The sequence below is a fragment of the Saccopteryx bilineata genome, chromosome 1, assembly GCF_036850765.1.
Source record: "Saccopteryx bilineata isolate mSacBil1 chromosome 1, mSacBil1_pri_phased_curated, whole genome shotgun sequence".
Lineage (NCBI taxonomy): Eukaryota > Metazoa > Chordata > Mammalia > Chiroptera > Emballonuridae > Saccopteryx > Saccopteryx bilineata.
This window is the reverse complement of record NC_089490.1, coordinates 313,941,511-313,968,411: the sequence shown is the minus strand read 5'-3', so window position 1 is coordinate 313,968,411 and position 26,901 is coordinate 313,941,511. Positions and strand designations below refer to the sequence as shown.

At 38.1% G+C, this 26,901-nt stretch overlaps 1 protein-coding gene across 1 annotated transcript; it reads left to right on the top strand.

The window, feature by feature from the left end:
• Positions 1 to 81: 81 nt before the first annotated feature.
• AASDHPPT (aminoadipate-semialdehyde dehydrogenase-phosphopantetheinyl transferase) lies at positions 82 to 26,901 on the top strand. The gene is made up of 6 exons (XM_066247589.1): positions 82 to 336; positions 1,527 to 1,752; positions 13,529 to 13,650; positions 14,211 to 14,372; positions 22,257 to 22,328; positions 24,795 to 26,901. Exons 1-6 carry the CDS (start codon positions 154 to 156, stop codon positions 24,957 to 24,959), a joined length of 930 nt encoding a protein of 309 aa, XP_066103686.1. The 5' UTR covers positions 82 to 153; the 3' UTR covers positions 24,960 to 26,901.

Here is a 26,901-nt window from a genome sequence, read left to right as displayed (position 1 = left end):
AGGGTAGGGGGTGGGGGTGGGGGTGGGGAAACGTGCCCTTGGACGTAGCGTGACGTCCGCCCCCGCCGCACGGACGTCGGGAAGGAGGGGGTGGGGCCACGATAGCGTCAGCGCCATCAGGCCGGAGGTGGTGGAGGTGTTCGTTTTCAGTGTATGGTTCTGCACGCCAGGCGGTTCTGTTTGGTACCAGCAATGGAGGGCGTGCGCTGGGCCTTTTCCTGCGGCACGTGGCTGCCAAGCCGAGCCGAATGGCTGCTGGCGGTACGATCGATCCAGCCTGAGGAGAAGGAGCGCATTGGCCAGTTCGTCTTTGCCCGGGACGCCAAGGCAGCCATGGTACTACATACAGGTCTTGGTGTTTTGAGCCGAGGAAGCAGGTGTTGGGGGAGGCGGGCCGGGCTCTGGAGACCCGCTGCGGCCCTGATGTCGGCGGCTCCCTCCTAGCGCACTTGGGGCGGGTCCAGGGCCGCAGGGGTCGCGCCGCCGAGCCTCTGCGCGGCCTGGTCTCTGCGGCCTTTGTCGTGGCGTCCGAGACCGCGCTCGCGGCAAAAATGAGCCCCTCCCACGTCGTAAATGATATGAGACCCTGCTAGACCCTAAAATTAGGTGTAGTGAAAGCCTGTGAACTTTTTTTTCTTCGCAATGTTTTTGTAGCTTATTTTTTATTTTTGCGTGGGCCAAAAAATATCCCACCGCTCTCCAAGGGCACTCTGCACGTGATAGGCCCCCCAAAATGTTGACGGCATTACTTGGTTTATCCTTGCGCTCCTTGGACCTGGGAGAGGCCTGGTCCAGCCTTTTACCCGGGACCCTGCAAACCGCGGAGGTTGAGGTCCCAGGCCTACCTTCCTGACTGCATGGCCTGAGGAACAGCATTGGAACTAGAATTATTTTATTTGATATATTTTTAAGCAACAAATGGAAATAAGGATAGCTCATGCATAACTAGTTGCTGAAACTGAGTGATGGGTGTGTAGTATCTAGAAATGCTTGTGCATGTGCACAGACTTACATACAACAGGGTTAGTTCATTGAGGGATTTTTTGTAATAGCAAAACTAGAGCCAGCCTAAAATGTCCAATAATGGAGTAATCTATTTATAGTTCCTTTATACTCTTAAATATGCTACAGGTAAAAGTGTGAGGACTAGATGGTTACGTACATATAGGAAACAATCCCCAAGACAAGTTAAAAAGGTTATACATGGTGGAATACTACATATAATAGAATTTCATATACGTAGATGGCAAAATTATGTGCTTATGAATTATGTGCTTATATACTTAGATACATACAGAAAAGACTGGAAGAATGCCTACTTGTTAACATTGGTAATCTGTTGAGAGGAGAGAATTGCTAAGGAGAGACTTAACGTTTTCTTCTATCTGCTTAAACATTGCTGAAATCCTGATGCAGTGTACTTTTTTAAAACCTAAAGAAATACTTAAGAAACCACAAAAATAGACTACTTTGTATGTTACAAGCAGTGTACTTATATATACCAAGTGTTTATGTTTTATTAACAGGCTGGTCGTCTGATGATAAGGAAATTAATTGCAGAGAAATTGAATATCCCTTGGAATAATATTCGTTTACAAAGAACTGCAAAAGGAAAACCAGTTCTTGCGAAAGACTCATTGAACCCTTACCCCAATTTCAACTTTAACATCTCACATCAGGGGGACTATGCTGTACTTGCTGCTGAGCCTGAGCTACAAGTTGGAATTGATATAATGAAAACTAGTTTTCCAGGTAATGTTGCATTTTTGTGGTACCTAGTTAAGTATCTTGTCTCCATTCATGCCTGTTGACTCATCTCAGGCTAGGAGATGTAAAGTAGATAGTGAAGTTTAGGAAAAATGTTCAGTATTCAAAGGTAGGTATATTTGAGAAAGCATATATCCAAAAAGGGTATATTTTGAATATTAATGGACTTCTACACAAAGGATAGATTCTCAATTGCTGGGGAGTCATACAGTACTTTTCCAGAGGCTAAGTGAAATGTAAAGATTTTCTTTTTGAATTATACCTCAGCTTAAGTAAGGCTGTATTTGAAACTATTTTAGAAGACTTAAATTTGTAAAGAACAGTTTTTCATTAGCTTTTTTTGTCTTATTTATATAATAGATATGAAATCAAACTGGACTCCAGTCAGTGTTGAGTGACATTCTATTCAAAAGCATAGTGTGTATATATACATACATACATATATATATATATATATATATATTTTTTTTTTTTTTTTTTAAAGAGGAAGGGAGAGACAGACAGAAACATTGCTTTGTTCCTGCATGTGCCCTGACCAGGGATCAAACCCACAACCTCTGCATTTCAGGATGACGCTCTAGCCAACCAAGCTGTCCGGCCAGGGCAAAAGCATAGTATATTTTAAGAACTTTGTTTCACTTAAGTGTTTCTCAGAATTTATCAGTAAATTGTTGGTTTGTTTACAAGATAATCTCAATCATAAAATCTTATAGTTCTTAGGAAAAGATAACATTTATGCTATATCTACAGTTCTTTGTAACACATTTATATAAGTAAAAATGAGCTAGCAATTATTAAATATATAAGTTGCTTATATTTTGCCTTAGTAATTTGTAATTGTTGGCTGTAGGAACTAACTTACTGTGGGGCTGAATAAGCTCAGGGAGTTACTACAACATAGGCTCTCTTAACTATAATTTTCATCATCACTAACATTTGATGAGCACTTACTACGTGCCAAGGCATTTTACTAAGTGCTTTGCTTATACTGTCAGATTTAATTGTCCCATCCATCCTAAAATGAATACAGTGGTACTTAGAAATACGAATTTAATTTGTTCTGTAACTGAGCTTGTAAGTTAGTCAACTCGTATATTAAACTGCCGATCCGTGCGCCAACATGCCAACTAGCGGCAGCTTCCCGAATCACGACTCGTATCTCGGAATTTCGCTCATATCTTAAAAAAAAAAAATCGTATGTTGGTGTGTTTGTATGTCAAGGTACCACTGTATACGATACATTATTTTTATCAAAAGGTAAGTAACAAGCCAAGGAGAAAACTCTTAAGAGAAACAGCATAAGTCCTCATTTTGTCGTGCAACTTACTAATGTCCCCGCTACTTCAACCTCAGGATTTGTGTTTCCCTGAGTTGGGAAGATTTGTATTAATTTTATCTCTCAATCCAATTTCTGTATATTTTATTTATTAGTTACTTTTCGCCTCAGTCTTTAGGGAAGCCTTTGTAAACCTTTCATCTAAGCTGGATTCTTTTGTTGTAGGCTGTCTCATAAAATGTATTTCCTGCATTCTCGTAACATCTGTTTATAATTATTTAGCAGGGTGATTGTCATTCCCATGGTTCTTATAAGCCACATGAGAGCAGAAACTGTTAGCCACATCTGAGTTTGGTCACTGTCACAATTCTTGGCATCCTATCACATCTCTTAGTGCCCTACCTGGGTCATAATAATGTAATGCCCAATAAATATTTACCAAATGAATAAATACTGTGTGCTGCTATATAGTAAGATTTCAGAGTATGGCGTTGACTCATCTCTCACTTTTGTTGTCAGTGTTTTACCTTGAATTTTCCCACTAACTACTTTTTTCTCTGACTTGCTCATAAAATCTTTTTATTACAGTGGTATTCTTTGCTCAGAAAGAGGCTGTGCTAGTGATAACAAGGATTACTGACCTGAGTCCCTGGATGAGCAGCAAGTCATTTTATTTTCACCTATTGAAATTATTTGCTATATGTTGTGTGCATTTTTCTTAGGAGTGGATCTGGTTTTCAGTAGTGTCATTGAAGGCTTATTCTGAAAGAACCATTGCGTAGAGCAGTGGTACTCACCAGGTCCCTACCGCCCACTAATGGGCATTCCAGCTTTCATGGTGGGCGGTAGCAGAACTAGCAAAGTATAAATAAAAAGATAGACTTAACTATAGTAAGTTTTATCAAGATGTATTCTGCCAAACTTAGTGAAAATTCAACATAAAGTACTTGGTAAGTAATTATTTAAAGTATATGCTTTAACTTGCTGTAACTCTGCTTTATAAATGTTATAAAGTAAAGTCACTTCCCTACTTTATAAATCACCATTACTGTGGAACCGGTGGGCATTTAGAAAATTTTACTACTAACATACAAAAGTAGGCGGTAGGTATAAAAAGGTTGACTACCCCTGGCGTAGAGGATTCACAGTGAGCATTGGTATGAGCCCATAAACTTCCATGGTTTTTTATTGTCCCTATGTGAACTTTTCCTAAAATCAGAAATTATCAGCAAAGCCATTGCTCCTTAAAGTGCAGTCAGCATAATTATACATTATAGGTTGGCTCATCAGGTTGATAAGCTGCCTGGAAATTATACCTTACTGTAAGACACCTTTTATTATCAGTTGCCATGATGGACAGTGTTGGCTTTGGTCAATACTGGAAAAACAAGTAATTCATTACTAATTGAAACTTTAAATAAATGATAGGAAGATAATTGAACATTGATTGAACATTTAGTTTGTTTTATTAAGACTTTTTTACTCCCAACTTTTATTATCTTACTTGACTAATCCTAGTATCTAGGCCTTTTTCTGTTCTTTGGCTGCGTTGTTGCCAGAAAGCTGTGATATATTCAGTAAAACATAGGGCAAAAGATATTTTCCGGTCATCACTAGTGATGGTCAATTTCTGAAGTCTGACTGGACATCATTTTTCAAGGTGGGAATTAGACACTGGTTTATTTCACTGGCAATTCATTTGAATTGTTTTGCTTATGAGACTTAAGTAAAGAAATGGAACAGTGATGGAGGGTAAAACTTAGGACAGCAACAAGGGAAATATTGTACTTTGTACTGGACATTGTTTTTAATTATCAACTCTGAGGATAGAGTCAGTCTTTGAGGGCAAAATATATTGAAAAACTCAGTTTTATTACTCCCATTTTGTCAGCAGGTAAGCCTAATGTAGAAACTTGTGGAGTCTTTCCTGCTTGTCACATTAGCCCTTTCTACTAGGTGTATATCATTTCCCTCCACCCACTTCTCCCGTTACTGCTGTGGCAGGGCAGGAGAAAATATATTTACTGGATCTAGGAAGCTTTGGGTTTCTTCTTTTTAGCCAGGTGGCCACAATTAAAGAGATTATTGCAACCACCACTTTATTTGCTTAATGGAGAAAGGAACTTTAGAAAAGAGCGACCGGTGCATAGTTGGTATTCAGAATTTGTTTAATGACTGTCTAGAGGCCAGCAGGTATAAGATTGAGGACCCTGATATAAGTGAACTGGCAGTGCAGTACATTCCTAACCCTGGGAGGTGAGTTGTTGTGTAGGTCATTGTAATTTGCTACACCCAATTGGAAAATCTGGTTTTTTCTTGTTTTTTAATTTTTATCTACCATTATATATTATAAATGTAAAAGAAGGCATAGTTTTATGAATGCTTCAGTTTTATTTCCATATTTACAAAATAAGAAAACATAAGATAGTTTGGGGAAAGACCAAGATTTTTTCCCATGGTTTTACATTTATTTTCAGCTTTACATCGTTAGTTTAAACTTGGCAGGATATTAATTGGCAGCACAAATGACTCAATATTTTGAGATTTAATACTACTTTAAGAGCTTTGAAATGATTATCATAGAACTTTTCTAGAAAACTGTTATAAGGTAAGTGGTGCTATTATTTGATAGCTAGGAATGTAGTAGGATCTATTTCTTTCCTGTACTATATATTTTAATGGTTTCCTAATTGGTTCCCCCTTCTTACTTTTGTACTCACCTAGTTAATACAAAGTTGGAGTGGCCTTTAAACAATCCTACAGCAGTTTTCTTAAAACTTTTAGATTGGTTCTTAATATAATCCAATCCATTTAACATGGCTGTTGTTATCTTAATGTGATTTATCTCTTCTGTTTGCATTTTAGCTGCTCTCTCTGCTCACTATTTTTTGTATCTACTCTTTTATTACCTTGGATATAGCATACTTTTATTGTTCAAGGTTGCAAAAAACTGCTCCCTCTGCTGTTCTGCTCTCCATATTTTCATTCGGTACCTCAGACTGGAAGGATGAAAAGTAAGCCAGTGTCTCCTATCAGTGATTTTCCTAACCAGCTGATCTGCTTTTCCTTTGTGGCCCTTTTCATTTGTAACTAGTACTTAGTATTTGATTATTATTTGTTTTCCTCATTAGATAAGCTCAGGAACCATGCTTCTTTGCATTTACCACAGGTGTACCTAGTACCTAAAAGTGCCTAGCACATAGCAGGTGCTCCATATGTATTTAATGTACAAGTGATAGTTCTCAGTTTTGCTGAAAATACTAGACTTGTTGAAAAATGAAAAACGTACACAACCACAATGAAAACCAGTAATTACATATCATATCAGATACTATTTAAAATATAAACTGTTCTCATCAGTGAATTATGATTAAAAATAGTTCTTCCTTGGAGTCTTCTTCCTCACTCTCCATTTTTCTCTCTAGCTTTTCTCTCTTCCATTTCTATCCCACTGAGATTCAGTTTTCAGCTTTCTTCCTGCTGCAGTCTATTCCACTGTCATTACTGTCTAGGTTATCTACACTCTTCTAGCTCTGCATTTTACACGATGTACTTAGTTAAAGCATTTTTTTTTAAGCCTGGAGCTTTAGAGCCTGTAAGTAACTTAAATCACTTCCCTTTGTACTCTGAAGTTCTTAATGAAAAAACCGGTCATCACTGGCAGGGAGTATTCCTCCTTCCCAGTTACTGAATGGGTCTTTTCCATTGTACAGAGGGTTTGAGTGAGGTCGTAATGGAGAATTAGTAATATACTGAGAAAATCTTATTTGTGTGACACTGTTTGCCTTGTATACATTATCTTGTTTCATCCACTTCAGCCTAGATATAAGTACAGGTGACCGTTGAACAGTGCAGTCCTCAGGAGCACCAGCTTCCCATGCAGTTGACAATCTGTGTATAACTTTTTGACTCCCCAACAACTTAACTGTAGCCATCCCTTGGTATCTGTGGGACTGGTGCCAGGAACCCTCACAGGTACCAGAATCTGTAAATGCTCAAATGCCTTATGTAAAATGATGTAGAACGGTGCATACAGTCAGCCCTCTGCATCCATAGATTCTCAGCCTTGGATCAAAAATACTGTCTGTGGTTGGTTGAATCCACAGATGTGAAATCCTGGGATGTGGAGGACCAACTACATTTATTGGAAAAAATCCACATGTAAGTGTACCTTTGCATTTCAAACCTCTGTTATTCAAACTCAGCTGTACTCTAAGGTTGTGTGGTAGTTGTTAATGTTACATTAAAAGCAGCCAGGATGTTTATTAAAAATAAAATATCAGCTATTTTGAAACCACCTAGACCTACTGAACCAGAATTGTTAAGATGAAACTAAGTATTCTATATGTAAACAATTTCCCAGATGATTTCTAGAGGGTAATGTTTGGACAACATTATATTAGATGCAATTTACAGAGCCAACAAAGACAATGGTTGTAACCAACATTTTTTTAACAGACAGCGAGAGTCAGAGAGAGGGATAGATAGGGACAGACAGACAGGAACGCAAGAGAGATGAGAAGCATCAATCATCAGTTTTTCATTGTGGCACTTTAGTTATTCATTGATTGCTTTCTCATATGTGCCTTGACCATGGGGCTGGTGAGCTCTGCTCAAACCAGATGAGCCCGCGTTCAAGCTGGCGACCTCGGGGTCTCGAACCTGGGTCCTCCGCCTCCCAGTCTGATGCTTTATCCACTGTGTCACCACCTGGTCAGGCACCAACATATTTTATGAATGAAATTATAAAGCCATTAGATCCTTGTCTCATACTATACAAAAATATAGTTAGATTTAGGTTTTAATAACAATTACTAAAACATAGGGTGGTATATTTGGTTAGGTTTCTTTAAAAAGGGTGCCACAAGTCAAGAAACCACTAAGTCAGCAGATGTGTTTGCATTCATTATAGCTTTCCTCTTCACAAACCGGGTGGGGGGGATATTTATGGCAAATATAACAAAGGTTAATATAGTTAATATATAAAATGCTTGTGAGTATCAATGAAAAATCACTTAAGACTTACTTGATAAATGAAATGGATAAAGGATTTGATAAAATAATTCACAAAAGAGGACATACATATAACAGTAACAACTACCCCAACAACCTTAGAGCTAACATTAAGTACTTAATCTCTGGACACTTCACATGTTTATTCCTTAATATACCCAAGTCTTTGACCCTAATTTATAGCTTTAAGAAATAGGCACAGAGATGAAAATTAACAGTAAAGAAGTGATGGAGCCTGACCAGGCGATGGCGCAGTGGATAGAGCATCAGACTGGGACGTGGAGGACCCAGGTTCAAGACCCTGAGGTCATCAGCTTGAGTGCGGGCTATCTGTTTCAAGCAAGGCTCATCAGCCTGAGCCTCAGGTCACTGGCTTTAGTAAGGGGTCACTTGGTCTGCTGTAGCCCCCCCCCCCTTGTCAAGGCACATACGAGAAAGCAATCAATGAACAACTAAGGAGCTGCAATGAAGAATTGATGCTTCTCATCTCTCTCCCTTCCTGTCTGTCCCTATCTGTCCCTCTCTCTTGTCTCTGTCTGCCTCACAATAAATAAAATAAGTGATGGAGTCAGAATTTGAACATTTGACTCCAGGGAATGACACCCAAAGCTCTTAGGAGTGTTTAAGTGTGTCTGTACATTTAAGTTAAATTGTATTCGTATTTATTAGTTTTCTAGGACTCCTAACAGAGTACCACAGACTTTGTGTCTTAAAACAACAGAAATTTATTCTCTCATAGTTTTGAAAGCTGGAAGTCAGTGTAAGTATTAACAGGACCATGCTCCCTCTGCCAGGTCAGGAAAACTCCTATGCTTCTTCCTCATTTCCTGGCAATCTGGCATTCTTTGGCCTATTTGCGCTTTCATCTTCACATGACCTTTTCCCTTATAGTTTCTCTGTGTATCTAAATATTTTTCCTTATAAGCAAACCAGTCGTTAAATAACAGGGCCCACCCTAATCTAGTATGACTTGATTATACCTTGATTATAACTTTATTTCTGAACAAGATCACATTCTGAGGTTCTAGGTAGGCATGAATTTTGGGCAACGCTATTCAATCCAGTACAGTTCATCCTTTGGCCCTGCCAAATTTATATCCATCGGACATGCAAGATAAAGTCACCCCATCCCAGCATCCTTAAGTCTTAAACTATTCCAGCATTAAATTTAAATCCTAAGTCTCATCTGAATATCAACAAGTTCCAAATCTGATTGTCTGAATCATTTAAATCAGGTGTGGGTGAATGTCTGGGTATGATGCAATGTGAGGCAAAATTTCTCTCCTTTTAGTGAACCTATGAAACTAGAGTACAGATCATCTGCTTCTAAAACACATTGGTAGGGCAGGCATAGGGTAGACATTCCTGTTTTTAAAAGGGGAAGTTGATGGAAAAAGGGTCATGGGTCTCAACCAAGTTTATAGTGCAGCAGTGCAATTACATAAGTGTCAAGGCCAGAGGTTAATCTTAATGCCCATCTAAGTATAAACACTTAGAGCAACTGCAGTTTAGAATTGCCCAAGAAATTGAGTTTCATGCCTAGGTCATATCTCAGTCTAGTGTTTTTACTATAGAAAACCACGTGTATGGAGGGCTTAAAGAGCTCTTTCATCAGTAGCATACTACAGGCTTTATGGTATTTTTTAAAACCTATAGTAGCAGCTCAGGCATTTTTGTTGTATTCTGGGTTTATATCTGGATAAATTCCCAGACAAGTGAGCTAATAAGTCAAGCATTATTTTGCACGTATTAACTCAAATTTTAGAATACAGTCACCTCACATGAAAGCAAGATTACATGTAATTCAGTACTTAGAAAATAAACCTACTAGAATTTCTAGTACATTTCATTATCCAAAGCTAAATTTCATTACTTTGAGGCACACAGGTGGACATTGCTCAATTCCTCCCTAAAATAACTGGCCCCTTTAACAATGTCAGCCTTTAACTGAGATACAGATGTGTTGTTTTGGAATGAGATTGATGTTGGTTGGCCTTGAGGTTGTAGGACTAGTAGGACTTTCTTTCTGTAGGCTTGCAATAGCAGCTAAGGGTATTGACTATAAGTTATTTTGCTGTAGGTTACTATTGTATGTTTAAGAAGCTTCCTACTTGCTATATGACCTTGATTAGTTGATTATTGTGACATTTAGAGATCTAACACTGCTTTTTCCTAAACACTGAGCTGTAAGATGGATGATTTGATTTTTTTAAAACTTGATTAATGGTTCTATATAAATTTTCAGTCAGTTTGTCTTTCATATGGGTAAATACTTAGGATTTTACATGTGTGGTAATGGGATGATTAAAATGAAGATTATAATAGACATGAATATGTGATGGTATTATAAGGTGACTTTGCCAATTTATAGGTCCAATAATTGTGCTGTCTTCAGATAGTTTAAAGGACAAATATACTATTCTGGTATTTCCTATTTTTTTAAATTCCAATTTCCTAGATAAACAAGTACTTGTACTGAAAATTGCTCATTTACTGTGTATTTCCACCATGATGCCACAGTGTGGTGCTGTTGTGCTTTGGCTGAATATTTACAAAATCTTTCTCTGTTGCTGTCAAATCTCTTATTTTGTGGAATAAATAAGATGCTATCAAAAGTATATGAAAACCCTCAAATCAGATACTTTTAACCGTGCATAATCAGTTATGTGATTGCTTTCCAGTGGTTGTGCTAGATTGCTTTTTATGTTAATCAGTTTTTTATTAGTATGCATATTTAAATTTTTTCCTTGATTACCACATCATTTAGTTAAAAATCAGAGGGCTTTTTGAAGGTTATGAAATTATAACTTGAAGAAACCAACAAATAAAATGACTGTATAGCCGACAGGCATATCTTTTTATATTTTAGGCTTCTTGGATAGTATTCTGTTCAACTACAGTTCCACTGAAATTATATTATACTGTCTTCCAGATCCAGGGTAGCTATTTTTTCCATTGTTATTATTTTACACTATTTGTGCCAGAATCTATTCAAGAGGAAATAGTTCATAATTTATATGCCTGTGGTGCTCTGGTTGTTTAAAATCTTCAGATTTACTTTTATCACTTTTGCAAGCTTGCTTGCTTGCTTTACTTTCTTGAGTGTGTAATTTGTCAAGCCAGTTTATAATAGTGATGCTTGTATTTTACCAAGACAGTTTTTATTAAGGGCCTTAAGGAATAAGCACCAAACTATCAAAGGGATTCATAGCCCTGGAATTCCTAAGATCTCAGTTTAATACTTCAGTGCTGTACATAAAATGACTTTATAGCTTTGCTGGGCTACTTTTAGGAAGTGATAGTATTAATAACAAACAGTAGACATTAAGTGAATTCATAAAATGGATTCTAATGTTTTTGAGAAGAGAGGGCTAAAGAGTACATAGGTTAATTAAATAACTTGAATGAACTTGAAAATAAATGATCTTTGTCTTGAACTAAAGGGCTATGTAGTATTATAGAGTTATATTTCTTGGTTAAACGAGATTATTTTCAAATATGGGGTTGGTGGGGAATCTTAAATTTTGGGAGAACTACTCTTAATATTCTCTCTACCCTTGAGAAAACTAGGGGAAAAGAGCTTCTTTACTGTGGAACAGCGATTTTCGTTGGTTTGCCATAGAATTTTTAAACATGCAGTACCTAACTGACCTTATTTCCCTTAAATTGTGAAATAAAAGATGATAGCAGCCAACACATTAGCTGTCCAGTATGAATGAATCAAAATTAAACCTTTATTTCTTTTTGTCATATCTGCAAAAACTATATAGGTTTTTGTTTTGGGGGTTTTTTTGTGTGTGCTGCAGAATTTTAGTAATTAGTTTGTGTGCCATGACATGAAAAAGGTGTAAATTGCTCTGTAGGAGAAACTATAAACTCCCTTTGAAAATTAGGATAGTGTCAATTTTACTTATCATAATAGATCCATTATCTAGCACTTGGGCATTTTTAGAGTGAATAATCATAGCAGGAGTGCTAATTGTTGAATTCTTATGGGAGGGTTAGTGATAAAATGCCAGGAAAGCATTAAGTAGGGAGTTTGACATCTTTTTTCCAGGTGTACTATGTTGGCAGATGTCCCTTTTTAAGAGTTGTAGTCAGTCAATTAATAATGTCATTTTGAATTTGGTGATTTTAGAAATGGGAGCTGGAGTTAGAATAGACAAGCTACGTTAACAGAATCTGCAGAGGAATTACCTTCAAAAGGTTTTCTGGAAAATAATGGGGCAGTAGAACATTTAGGAAATAACTTACCAAATAGTAGTTAACATCCATTTATTGATATAGTAAACAATTGTGTTTACTTACCTTGGGCCAGGGTTGGATTTTTCTATTTTCTTTAATTGATTTTAGAGAGAGGGACATCAGTTTGCTCTTCCACTTATTCATTCATTCAGTGGTTGATCCTTGTATGTGTCCTGACTGGGGATCAAACATACTACGTTGGCATATCAGGACCACATTTTATAATCAACTGAACTATTCATGGCCAGGGCCCAGGCTTTCTGATAGGCCAGTTAAGCTGTAAGTGTGTGAGGACAAGAACCATGACTGATTTGCTTTTTAACCATTAGTTCAATACATATTTGTTGATATTTGTATTTATTTTACATACCTCTAGAATAAAAGGGTGATGATAGAAAGTTCCTGCCTAATAGTAGTAAAAAGAGACAAACACAAAATTATAATGAAAAATATGATATGAAAGACATACTGTGTATTTTAATTTGTCTTAGCCCTTAACTTTTTGAGATCCTTTGAGTTCTATCCTTTTTGCCATTTATTTTTACAGTGCTGTGTAATGTTTTTTGTCTTTGTAACCATGGAATTAGGGTTATACTTCAGATTTTTTAAAAATGAGCCTATATTATAGTATTCCAAAAGAATAGAACTTAAAATTTGTTTTATATGAAGTCATATTAGTAACATAAAACAATTATTTTGAAGGAAATAAGTAAACTTACCAGTCACAGTGATAATTCACAATGAAAGAATAATTTTCCGCTTTCTCCTCATTTCTAAGAAATTATAATAAAGAAATTGTAATTTTTTTCCTGTTTTATATTCAAAGTAAAATTTTAACTTGTAGAATTGCTCTATTTTAACAGTTCTTTGGATTCATGATAGTCTTAACATGTAGAAATTTCCTCTTAACTAAGATTTATAACAGGTTTGGCTTCAAGTTTTATAAAGTTCGGGGGTGTCTTGATATAACTATATGGTTTTTCTTTTTAAATACTTAGTAATTCATGTAATTTCACTTCCTATTAAGCCATCTTTTTTCTGGGCTAGTCAGATCCTTTCATTGTGTTATTTTTAATTCTCAACTCAATTTGATTTTCTAATACTTTGTTTAGGATTATTGTGACTATTCAAAAGTAAGGTTGGCCTATAGTTTTCTTTTATGTGCTGTCTTTGACAGGTTTGGTAATAGAATGGCTATTTTTAATTCTCTGTTTCCTCAATTGACAGGTCGTGGTTCAATTTCAGAATTCTTTCATATTATGAAAAGAAAGTTTACCAACAAAGAATGGGAAACAATCAGAAGCTTTAAGGATGAATGGACTCAGCTGGATGTGTTTTATAGGAATTGGGTATATTTTTTTTTCTAATTTTGAGAGTAAATCTCTGATGATTTCATTATCTGCAAAAAACAGGAGCAAAAAGTTTTTTGGTTACTTGGTAGTTCATACACTCTTTGAAATAAGTTATTACTTGGGAACTTTATGGTTTTTATGTGTACATTATTTATAATGACAGCTCAACAATACATTTTATCAATTTTTATAAATGTTTTCTATCTTAAAGGAACTTGTTCACATAAAGCCTAATTTAACAAACACGTATGAAATTTATAATATGTCAGAAGACAATAAGCCTTTTATAAATTAGTTACTTTATTATAAAAGAACTATGAGGAAAATACTGTTGTATGTCATACATCAGAAAATGGAGGTGCAGGGAGCCTAAATGATTTACAATCTTAAGTTTACACCGCTGGTTTTTCTCCATACCTACTGTCAGAGTGAAAACAATAGCGTGAAGCCATAATAATGTAGGATAGAGTTAAAGGTCTAGATGTTTTGGGCCTGTAGATTTCATGAAAATTTTTATCACTAAAAGCTCTAAGGTAAAATCTTTTTCTGTATCTTAGGCACTGAAAGAGAGCTACATAAAAGCCATAGGTATTGGACTAGGATTTGATTTGCAGCGGCTTGAATTTGATATATCCCCGTTAAACCTGGATATAGGCCAGGTTTATAAAGAGACACGTTTGTTTTTGGATGGAAAAGAAGAAAAAGAATGGGCATTTGAGGTAAGAAATTTATTACAATTACTAAAACTGGGAAGATTTGCTTATTTTGTGCATTTGAGTGATTGGGGAAGATAGTCTTTGACACGAAACATAGTTGAAATCCAATACTAGTGCTCTAAGGTGAAGACAATGATACTGTGAAAACATACAGCATTTAAGGTGGTACTTGAGAGATTAGTCATAGTGAGTTAGGTAAAAAGGGAAGGGAAAAGAGGCCCTGGAATAGGAAGATCTTTGTGGATATTAACAGCCAAAGGAAGACATTTGGACTGTACTGTGATGAGGGGTTTCCAGGTTAGATTGGTACTATCATGCAGGGAATTATGGGTCAGGTTAAAGATTTTGTTTTCTTTCTATATTTGATTTCTGTCATTAGCAATTCTTAGTTGCTAATGAGAGAAACCTAACATAAACTCATTTAAGCCTAAAAGATACTATATAGACTACTAGGGTATTTCATGTAACTGGGTCTGAGAATTAACTAGAATTTGGGACTGTAAAACTCAGAATTCATTCTTTCTTTTTTTCTTTCTTTTTTCTTTTTACAGAGACAGAGTCAGAGAGAGGGATAGATAGGGACAGACAGGAACAGAGAGAGATGAGAAACATCAATCATTAGTTTTTCATTGCAACACCTTAGTTGTTCATTGACTGCTTTCTCATATGTGCCTTGACCAGGGGGCTACAGCAGACCAATCCAGCGACCTTGGGTCCAAGCTGGTGAGCTTTGCTCAAACCAGATGAGCCCGAGCTCAAGCTGGCAACCTTGGGGTGTTGAACCTGGGTCCTCCACATCCCAGTCCAACGCTCTATCCACTGCGCCACCGCCTGGTCAGGCCAGAATTCTCTTTCTTATGTTTTACTTTTGCCTTTCTATATAGCCATCCAGGCCATCCAGGCTTCAGTTTTTTTCCACCCTTGTTTCTTATTCTGTACATCAGCTTTCTTCACTTCTTGGGTTTGTGTAGCAGGAAACATGGCTGCCTACCACTCTTACATGTACCAAAATTTACAGAATAAAACTTTACAGAGATTGATGAATTCCCTTTGTGTCCTGAAAGTCCTGGAGAAGGAACTCCCTGGCCTTGCTTGGGTCTAGTGCCAATCTTCTGACTAGTCATTGTAGCCAAGGAATTGTCACTGTAATTGGTACAGCTTGTGTCAGGTGTCCAGAACCCAAAAAACGGGTCACTTACTACTGTGGTTATTCCTGCAATAATCACTGGAATTATGTTCAGAGAAGGTCAGTGTCAGAATAAAGAATTAGTGATAAGCGGATAAAATGGAAAGTGTTCACTAATTTTCTCAAAAGATTTTAACAAGTGTTAATAGGGAGTGATAAGATCAGATTTATATTTTAAAACCTAGTTCTGTCTGTGGAGGTTTAAGGATGTGACATGTCAAAGATGTTATGATCGGCCTGACTGGTGGTGGCACAGTGGATAGAGTATCAACCTGGGATGCTGAGGTCCCAGGTTTGAAACATCGAGAAGGAAGCTGGCTTGAGCGTGGGATCATCAACGTGACCCTATGGTCACTGGCTTGAGCCCAGAGGTCACTACCTTGAATCCCATGAATGCTAGCTTGAGCAGTGGGTCACTGGCTTGGCTAGAGCCCCTTGATCAAGGCACATGAGAAGCAATCAGTAACAACTAAAGTGCCACAACTACAAGTTGATGCTTCTCATCTCTTTCCCTCCTTATCTGTGTCTTGCTCTCTCTAAAAAAAAAAAAAGTTATCAATTCTGTGACTCGTATAGGCCTCTCTATTGCATAACTGAAGACTAGTGGTCAAGTTGAATGTATTTGAGATTCCATAGATATACCTGGGTGAATAGAATGAAGGGCTGGGCTAGAGGGAAACAATCATAATTATTAACGTATGCATGGTAGTTGAACCAATGGGATTTAAAGTTGCAGCTGTAAAATTAAAAATTGTAACCTAGCCTGACCAGGCGGTGGCGCAGTGGATAGAGCGTCGGACTGGGATGCAGAGGACCCAGGTTCGAGACCCCGAGGTCACCAGCTTGAGTGCGGGCTCATCTGGTTTGAGCAAAAAGCCCACCAGCTTGAACGCAAGGTCACTGGTTCCAGCAAGGGGTTACTCATTCTGCTGAAGGCCCGCGGTCAAGGCACATATGAGAAAGCAATCAATGAACAACTAAGGTGTTGCAACGTGCAACGAAAAACTAATGATTGATGCTTCTCATCTCTCTCTGTTCCTGTCTTTCTGTCCCTGTCTATCCCTCTCTCTGACTCACTGTCTCTGTAAAAACTAAATAAATAAATAAAATTAAAAAAAAATTGTAACCTAGCCCTGGCCAGTTGCTCAGTGGTAGAGCGTTGGCCTGGCGTGCGGGAGTCCCAGGTTCAATTCCTGGCCAGGGCACACAGGAGAAGCGCCCATCTGCTTCTCCACCCCTCCCCCTCTCCTTCCTCTCTGTCTCTCTCTTCCCCTCCCGCAGCCAGGGCTCCATTGGAGCAAAGTTGGCCCGGGTGCTGAGGATGGCTCTGTGGCCTCTGCCTCTGGCGCTAGAATGGCTCTGGTTGCAGCAGATCATTGCCCCCTGGTGGGCATGCCGGGTGGGTCCCGGTTGGGCGCATGCGGGAGTCTGTCTGACTGCCTCCCCGTTTCCAACTTCAGAAAAATACAAAAAAATAAAAAATAAAAAAAATGTGTAACCAAAATTATGTAAAAATATGTAATATGGTACTGAAAAAGGGTAAAACAACCATTTCCCTAATAGGGAATCCTTTATTCTTAATAGTGCCTGGTGTAACAGGCCTAATAGCAGGGTGGGGAGGGAGGGAAGAGTCGGGCTGGGCCAGCTGTGCTTCTGTTTTTTTGGTGGTAAAGATATCTGAGTTCCTGTGGCTCCAGTAGGTGTGGAAAATGGTAGCCACTGGGCTTAAAAATACCACAGGTGCCCAATCCTTGAGATAAAGCTACCATTTGGATATGTCAAACGACTCAGTTCTAAAATCTGAATTAAACAGCTTTGGTCATTAGTCTGCCCCTTTTCTCCAGTTTCCCTCTTTCAGGAAACCAGAGTGGAAGAGGAAGATTAGAAGAGCATGGTGAGGCCAGGGGGGATGATTGTATATATGCTTTAGGAGTGAGATGAAATTTTTTAAGCTGAAAGTGACTGAAGAGCTGTGTGGTTTGCCTCAAGGCCTGTCTGGGAGCTGGGAAGGGAGCTCTGTCAGGGCGCATTTGAAGGCAGCCATGGGAGAACAATTAAGCTCTACTAAATGCTCCTGAGTGTTTTATCAGCTCAAAGAAACTATGTTTAGATGCATATATTTAAGTGTCGATTGTTTATTACACTATAAACAGGCCCAGGATGGGAGAGAGAATGTAATAGAATGAGTCTGCTGGCGTGGACAGCCAGAACTACGGTTGAGGAAAGAATGATTGTAGAGCCAAGGAAAGCATACCAAGAGTCAAGGAACACAGATGGGAGGGGGAGGTTCCTGTTAGGGCATCTCCAAAGGACCCCACAAGTTGAAGAGCCAGCCTTTTCAACTTGGAGCTGAGGAAGGACTATGAGTTCAGTGTACAGCCATGGCATAAGTGATCTTCACTGCCCTTCTTTGCATTTGTACTTGTACACACTAAATTTTCACCCAGGCTAGAAGAACCAGAGGCAGCATAGTGAATGGGAAGACGGAAGGTCTGGAGTTAGGAAGGAAGATGAAATCAATTCCCTTTCCATTGGAGGCTTCCAAACCTCAATTAGATTTAAGCTGGGTTGGTGGGAGGAAAAGCTCTTTATGAGGTGAGAATAAAACTGAATTGGGTCAAACAGGGCAAGCACCTTGATTGAGAGAAAATTTCATATGTGAGAATGACTAAAAATGTCATTTTATGACATCTGTTCAAGATTTTATCCAGAGAAAGAGAAAAATGAAGTGTCCAAACTTCTCTAAAGGGAAAAATGATGAGAAAGAATAAATTGCCTTGTATTCCTACACTGGGTTACCTAGTTCCTTTAGTAAACTGAGAATAAGGTACAGAGAAGGTTCAGTCGTTCCTACTTTTTACATGTGACTCCAAATAAAAGATCAGCACAGGGCCCTGGCCGGTTGGCTCAGTGGTAGAGCGTCGACCTGGCGTGCAGGAGTCCCAGGTTCGATTCCCGGCCAGGGCACACAGGAGAAGCACCCATCTGCTTCTCCACCCATCCCCCTCTCCTTCCTCTCTGTCTCTCTCTTCCCCTCCCGCAGCCAAGGCTCCATTGGAGCAAAGTTGGCCCGGGCGCTGAGGATGGCTCTGTGGCCTCTGCCTCAGGCGCTAGAATGGCTCTGGTTGCAACAGAGCGACGCCCCAGATGGGCAGAGCATCGCCCCCTGGTGGGCATGCCGGGTGGATCCCGGTTGGGCACATGCGAGAGTCTGTTTGACTGCCTCCTGGTTTCCAACTTCAGAAAAATACAAAAAAAAAAAAAAGATCAGCACAGGACAAACTAGCTGCAATCTGTTCTCCTTTCCCTAATGTGTAGCTACCATTTCCTGAAACAGCCAGTCATGACCAGACGTCATTTGCCCCATGTCTAGATTTTTTCCCATATGACAAAATTTAGGTACCTGGGCCATTTTGAGAAAGTACTGTTGCCTGTGTTGAACACAGAACAAATACCTAATAAGTACTACATTTGGAGACTAGTTTTATTAATGCATATAGCCAGTGAATAATTTTACTGCTTTGGATTCATACATTTTCTTCTTTATAACGTGAGAACTGATTTAGCTAAGTCTGGGGGGAAAAGTCCTCTTTCTGTAGGCAGCATTAAAAGAATGCCTGCAGGAACAACCTTAACTCCGGGTATGCATCTGGAAGGTATCTACTGGCACCCAAGTAAGTGATACAAGAGGCTACAGATGCTGCCCTCATCCAAGCGGAATTAAAGGATGGTGCCATCATAGGATATGTAGTAAAATTCTACATGCTCAGAGAAAAAGGGGCATTTATTTTCTCAGACTCAAAAGAACACTCGAAGTGAAAATTATATAAAGAAAAAGATTTTTTAAAATCTGCTTAATGTTTTTAATAACATTTAAGAAATTAGCATATCTGAAATGGAAGCTAAGAGCCGGAAGGAGAAAACAGGCCTGGCATTTCAGTGGGCAGACTGAGTGAGAAAACTGGCTGTTGCTCATGATTACCTCCGATATTCTGCTAAGATACAGACACTTCACAACTGCTGAGCTAAGTGGTTTCCAAAGTAATTGTAGCTGAAACATTTCTAGGTTATAATGTTCATTAATAAAGTCAGTGTATAGAATGGGAGGACAGCCATGAGCTAAAGGGAAAATAACCTACTAAATCTTTTCTGATACTTAGTTATATTTTTTTCTCTTTAAATATATTTTTCTAAATTTATTCTTACTGAATTTTAGTTTTTGTTCATTTTGATATCTTAAAGTATGAAGATAAGAAAAACAAGATAAAGGATATAGAGTCCCTAAATATGATAGTTCAGTTTCTGATTAGTTTCCTATTTCACCTGATGTCTTATGGAAATGTGCCTTAGTAAAGTGGCTTTTCAGTGAAAATTTTTAGTTTTTTCTTTTAATGTATTGATTTTAAAAAGAGAGAGAAACATTAATTTGTTGTTCTACTTCTGCATTTATTGATTCATTCTTCTGTGTGCCCTGACCAGGGATCAAAACCTTTAATCTTGACATATTGGGATGATGCTCTAACCATCTGAGCTACCTTGGCAGGGCCTGTTTACTTTTTTTTATAGTTACTCATACTTTTCCTTGGTAACTGCTTCAGTATCGATTACATTTTAAAGCCCCCTCCCTCCCCCATCCTACTGTCTCATACATACGTGAAAATAGAAAGGTGCATATTCTTTGTCTTATCTATAAAGTTCCACCATGATTTTCCATAGGCTATATAGTGTGTAGTTAACAATGTTTATAAACTAGTATTGCAATCTGATTTTTTTTTAAATGTTAGTTTTAAACATATAAAAATTAACATCCCCAGTGAGGGCAGATGGCTATCTACATGTGTTTCTAGATAGGACACAGCCTCTGTGTAGTACTCAAGTGACAGCAGACAGACCCCAAGTCAGCAGTGTTTTATTAGTGAAAAGGGGAGAATGGGACTTATATTTTAAAGTAGCAATGTCAAAAGAAGCACTAGCAAGATGTAACTACTGAATGTAACACTTAACCCTAGGTTGTCTCCGGTACTAGAGTTGAGGAAATGCTGTAAAAGACATTGGATTAGTTCAAAAATTGGGAATACAGAAAGTAGATTTAAGTACTAGTTCCATGCTATATTAACCAAAGTTAGTAGCCACTATGGGTATGAGAGAAAATTCCTGTTAGGATCTACATCAGGGGTCCCCAAACTTTTTACACAGGGGGCCAGTTCACTGTCCTTCAGACCGTTGGAGGGCCAGACTATAAAAAAAAACTATGAGCCTGACCAAGCGGTTGCGCAGTGGATAGAGCATCAGACTGGGATGCGGAGGACCCAGGTTCAAGACCCCGAAGTCGCCAGCTTGAGTGCGACTTGAGGGCTCATCTGGCTTGAGTGAAAAGCTCACCAGCTTGGACCCAAGGTCACTGGCTCAAGCAAGGGGTCACTCGGTCTGCTGAAGGCTCATGGTCAAGTCACATATGAGAAAGCAATCAATGAACAACTAAGGTGTCACAACAAAAAACTGATAATTGATGCTTCTCATCTCTCTCCGTTCCTGTCTGTCCCTATCTATCCTTCTCTCTGACTCTCTGTCCCTGTAAAAAAAACCAAAAAACAAAAAAACCCTGAACAAATCCCTATGCACACTGCACATATCTTATTTTAAAGTAAAAAAACAAAACGGGAATAAATACAATATTTAAAATAAAGAACAAGTAAATTTACATCAACTGACCAATATTTCAATTCACTGGAAGTAGTAGTGTATGTGAGTGATGCCACGCTTTGCGGTGCTGCCGCCACATACAGTGCTCCTCTCACTGACCACCAATGAAAAAGTTGCCCCTTCTGGAAGTGCGGTGGGGGCCGGATAAATGGCCTCAGGGTTCATACTGAAGGGTCAAAATGTATTTGACTTTTCCTTACCGTGTTTTCCCACATATTGGACATGCCCTTTTTAAAAACATTTGGGGTTGGCCCTGGCCGGCTGGCTCAGAGGTAGAGCGTCGGCCTGGCGTGCGGGGGACCCGGGTTCGATTCCCGGCCAGGGCACATAAGAGAAGCGCCCATTTGCTTCTCCACCCTCCACCCCCCCTCCTTCCTCTCTGTCTCTCTCTTCCCCTCCCGCAGCCAAGGCTCCATTGGAGCAAAGATGGCCCAGGCGCTGGGGATGGCTCCTTGGCCTCTGCCTCAGGCGCTAGAGTGGCTCTGGTCGCGGCAGAGTGATGCCCCGGAGGGGCAGAGCATCGCCCCCTGGTGGGCAGAGCGTCACCCCTGGTGGGCGTGCCGGGTGGATCCCGGTCGGGCGCATGCGGGAGTCTGTCTGTCTCTCCCCATTTCCAGCTTCAGAAAAATACAAAAAAAAAAAAAAAATTGGGGTCTAAAAACTGGGTGCCTCTTATACAGTAGTTGTAGATTTTTTTTTTTTACCTGCACTTGACAGTGATGAGTTGTATGAATTTTATGATGAGTAAAACTTGAATTTAATAACTTGATGTAATACCTTTTTTTTTTCCTTCAAATTTTGGGCCCCAAAATTAAGGTGCATCTTATACATGGAGCGTCTTTTACATGGGGAAATACGGTATATGGTTGGGGGAAGCAGCAGAATATAAGTGTGTGTATAGAGAGAGAGAGAGTGAAATTTTAAAGATGTAAATAAAAGTATATCTAAGTTTACATGCTTAGTAATTAATCTGTATTTACTTACCTTTTATTTTTTAGGAAAGCAAAATAGATGAGCACCATTTTGTTGCAGTTGCTCTTAGGAAGCCCGATGGATCTAGACATCAGGATGTAAGATTGATTTAAGATTTCTCTGACTTTTAATTTAAAAGCATGAATTAATATTGAGTTTGTTCTTTTTTGGTAGAAATAATCACTTGGTTTTATATCAGTTTTAGAGTGGTTTTTAAAATTTGTTTTTAAATTAAAGGTTTAGAAGTGTTTTTTGTAATCAAATCCTTAAGCTCATCTGAGATTTTACAGAAAATTTTTAAGAAGTATGTTACCTGCTTTACATTCAAATACTTTGTCACACAGAAAAAAGTAGTAATACCGTCACAATTTCGATTGAAATTCAAGAAAATCACTACCTGACTGATTGCAGCAGTGGATTACTGCCCAGGGAATATCTTGAGTATGAGGGTACCAAGTTGACAGGTGGTGGTGAGTGGTGGAATTATCTGGCAGATTGAACCCCTTCCCTCTTTTAAAGTACTATCTTAAATTATTTCCAAAGTTAATAGCATCAAACACGTGAGAGACCTTATGTCATATTGTGGCATAACATCCATCTCAGTTCTTCCAATTTTTACTTCTATTAATTGAGAAATTAAAAATAAAACTTTAGGTCAAGGACTCTTAGCCTACATATAGTTGTAACTGCAGTAGTATTTAAGGAATGTTGATAATGTTACACTAATTGAAACTAGATCATAACATTTTTAAGGAATCCATCTGAGAGAATGTGGCATGATCTATATATATATAATCTCTAGAAAAATAGGTTGGTCCACAGACCATGCCTTAGATCAGGGATCCCCAAACTTTTTACACAGGGGGACAGTTCACTGTCCCTCAGACCGTTGGAGGGCCGGACTATAAAAAAAACAACTATGAACAAATCCCTATGCACACTGCACATATCTTATTTTAAAGTAAAAAAACAAAACGGGAACAAATACAATATTTAAAATAAAAAACAAGTAAATTTAAATCAAGAAACTGACCAGTATTTCAATGGGAACTATGGGCCTGCTTTTGGCTAATGAGATGGTCAATGTGCTCCTTTCATTGACCACCAATGAAAGAGGTGCCCCTTCCGGAAGTGCAGCAGGGGCCAGATAAATGGCCTCAGGGGGCCGCATGTGGCCCGCGGGCTGTAGTTTGGGGACCCCTGCCTTAGATTAAGAAAGGATTAAAATTCCTTAAAAAGGGATGGCATGTTAAAGCTGACTCCGACTCCTATTTGAAGGTGCTCTAAGCAAGGTTATTAGCTATCTTTGTTACCTGTCCTATATGACTTCAGCTCTGCACTTTGAATACCTTATATTTCCATAGAGCTTTATAGTTTTTGTAACATTTACACACATGGTACTTCCTTTTTTCTCACTGGAGAGAGCCTGTTTAGGCAGCAGCATTGACATAATAAGAAAAGGACAAAAATACTATTCGGAAGGCTGGGTTCCAGGCCTAGGTCTATCATTTAAAACTGTGTGGTGAGTGTCTGCAAAATGGTTGATCTTCCTGAGCCTCAGTTTCTCCGTATTCTAAATTGGGATAACCATATTAGCATATCTGTGAGACATAAATCTCATTAAATAAGTTTTGACCTTGTTTAAGCACTATATAAAATTTAAGTGGTATCTTTACTAAAATGTATAGAATTGTTAAAAAAAAAGGTTCAGTTGTGAACAAAGGCTCTATTTCAGAGTATATGATAGAATTTAAGTTCAGTGTTGAATGAGTCATTTTCTAAAGAAGTTTTGCATCTCTGTGGTATGGGAATTTTATCAGACTCACTCTCTAGAGCAGTGGTAGTCAACCTGGTCCCTACCGCCCACTAGTGGGCATCCCAGCTTTCACGGTGGGCTGTAGCAGAACAACTAAAGTATAAATAAAAAGATAGATTTAACTATAGTAAGTTGTTTTATAAGAATTTATTTTGCCAAACAGCGAAAATCCTACATAAAGTACTTGGTAAGTAATTATTATTATATGCTTTAACTTGCTGTAACTCTGCTTTATAAATTTTATAAAGTAAAGTTACTTCCCTACTTTATAAATAACCATTACTGTGGAACTGGTGGGCCTTTAGAGAATTTTACTACTAACAGATACAAAAGTGGGCGGTAGGTATAAAAAGGTTGACTACCCCTGGTCTAGAGTATTAATCAAAAGTTGGCCTCGTGACTCCCCTCTATCAGAATAACCCACCTTCTTGTTAACATTTTGGAATCCCTTTCAATTCATGTCCTCAGTTAGAATTTGTGGAAGTGTGACTCATGTCCACATTTGTTTTGCTCTCCAAAACAAATGCTACAGGTTATTATGTACAAAAATTGTGAGAATCAGGTTATTTCATTTTTTTTTAATATTTTATATTGGCAACACTAATATAAAGAGTAAAAACACTTAGAAATCCTACTATGTTGTACTTTAGTATTACTGAAATGAATTAGGTTTTATTATTTTCCTAATCATAAAATTGATTGTAAAATTACCACGCAGTGTAACAATGAGGTAATTTTTCCCTTTCAGGCTTCATCTGAGGATGATTCTAAACCATCCCAGAGGCAGTTTACTATTCTTACCTATAATGATTTAATATCATCTGCTGTTCCTATGACTCCAGAAGATCCTTCGTTTTGGGACTGTTTTTGTTTCACAGAAGAAATTCTGATACGAAATGGTACAAAGTCATGATAAAGTAACAAAGGGAAATGGAAATTGTTGTAATATTCTGTGCTCACTAAAAAATAAATGCCTGATACTATCAAACTTTATTTTACAAAACAGTTTGAAAAAGAAAAACTACTTACATTCCTATTAAAAAAGCATACTCCCAGTTCAAAATAACTTAGTAGAATACACATTTACCTTTTCTTTCCAGAATCATATAGAATTGACAGAAGACATAGGAAAGGGTGGCAGAACCTTAAATGGTACAGGCATACCTTGTTTTATTGCACTTTGCTTCACTGCTTCACTGTACTGCTCTTCACAAGTGTTGCATTTTTCACAAATGGAAGACAGGACCCTCCACCAGCAAAAAGATTATGGCTGGCTTTGTTACAGTGGTCTGGCATTGAGCCCGCAATATCTCTGAGGCATGCCTGTACATACTTGTTGTAGAAAAAACAAAGTGCAAAAATGCAATAAGGAAGCATTTAAATTACTGTCTTTCAAACCTAACTATATCAGAGATAACTATGTATTTCTAAAACCTTTCTTGGCAATTTGAATCCATATTAATATACTTGTTTTTAATAAAAAATGGGGACATACTATTTTGTAATGTTTTTGTCTTAATTGCACATTTATCATTCATAATTACTTCTGTGGCAAAACTTACTAGTTCTGATTCTATTGTATGGCTAATATCAATTGGGATGCTTTTGACCAGGCAACAATGTCCAAATATAATTGACTTAGGTGACCAAGGACATGTATTATCTCACACAACACATGGCTCAGAGGTGTTACTAAGGACACTCTTTTGCCTCTGCTTCAGTTTTGCTTGCCTTGCCTAAGGCTTGTCTCATGGTCAGGAGCTGCTGCTGTAACTTCCAGCTTCACATCTTCGTAAAATTGCACCTGAGAGTCAGGAAAGGTTATTTCTCCTTTCACACTCAGTTTTGTCAGTGAGGAATACATTTCCTGTAAGTCCCCAGATTTCCCCTCCGTTTCCCTTGACTCAGATCACTGAGAAATCTGACCACTGGACTCTGGGGAGTAGTCTTGGTGAGAAAGAAGGGAGGGCCGGCTGGGGAGCCTGCCGCTGCTGTAGGGAGGTGGCCCACAAGCTGCTCATCTTTCCTCTTTGTTAGACATCTAATTGTCTGCAGATTTTACTGTCAGTAGCAGTGCAGTGGATATCTTTGTAACCACTTTTTGAGGTACATGCTTAATGATGTCCTTGAGAAAGTTTCTGGAAATGGAATGATTGGTTCAAAGGGACTAAATTATTTTGGAGCTTTGATAAGTATTTGCCAGATTGCTTTCCAAAACTGCTGTGCAACTTACACTTCCAGTTTTATATGTGTGATCACCTCACCTCCACCTGCGTATTCCCTGGTAAACTAGATTTTTTTTTTTTTAATTTTTGCCAATATAAGTGAAAAATGGTACCTTTTTAAAAATTTCTGTTTTATTACAAATGAGGTTGATAAGGTAGTGTTACTATTGGCTGTTTTTATTCCTTTTTTAATGAACTACCTGTTCATTGTCTGCCTGTTTATAGGATTTAATTTAAAGTGGGAACATAATATATAAAATGCCAATACCATCATATTGATGATAGAATCTATTATGGTAGTCGGTTGTAGTGCATGTTTTGAGAGTCTTGTTATTTAATATCAAGAAGTGAAATAATTTTGTTGTTTCCATTACTAAAATTGAAAGTTGTGTGTAAATTGTATAAAATTAGATACTTAGTAAAAAGAAATTGGAATGTTTTATAATTTTTTATTTTACCTAGCATGCCCAAATATTTCAAGCGTAGTAAATAATGTGTTTTAAACAGATTAAGCAGCATATCTAATAGAGGAAGCATTATCCCTAGCATGAATGTAATGATGATATGAAAAGCTGTCATCTGTCTTATCATTATAATAAAACGATTAACAATGAATTTTTATGAGCCAGA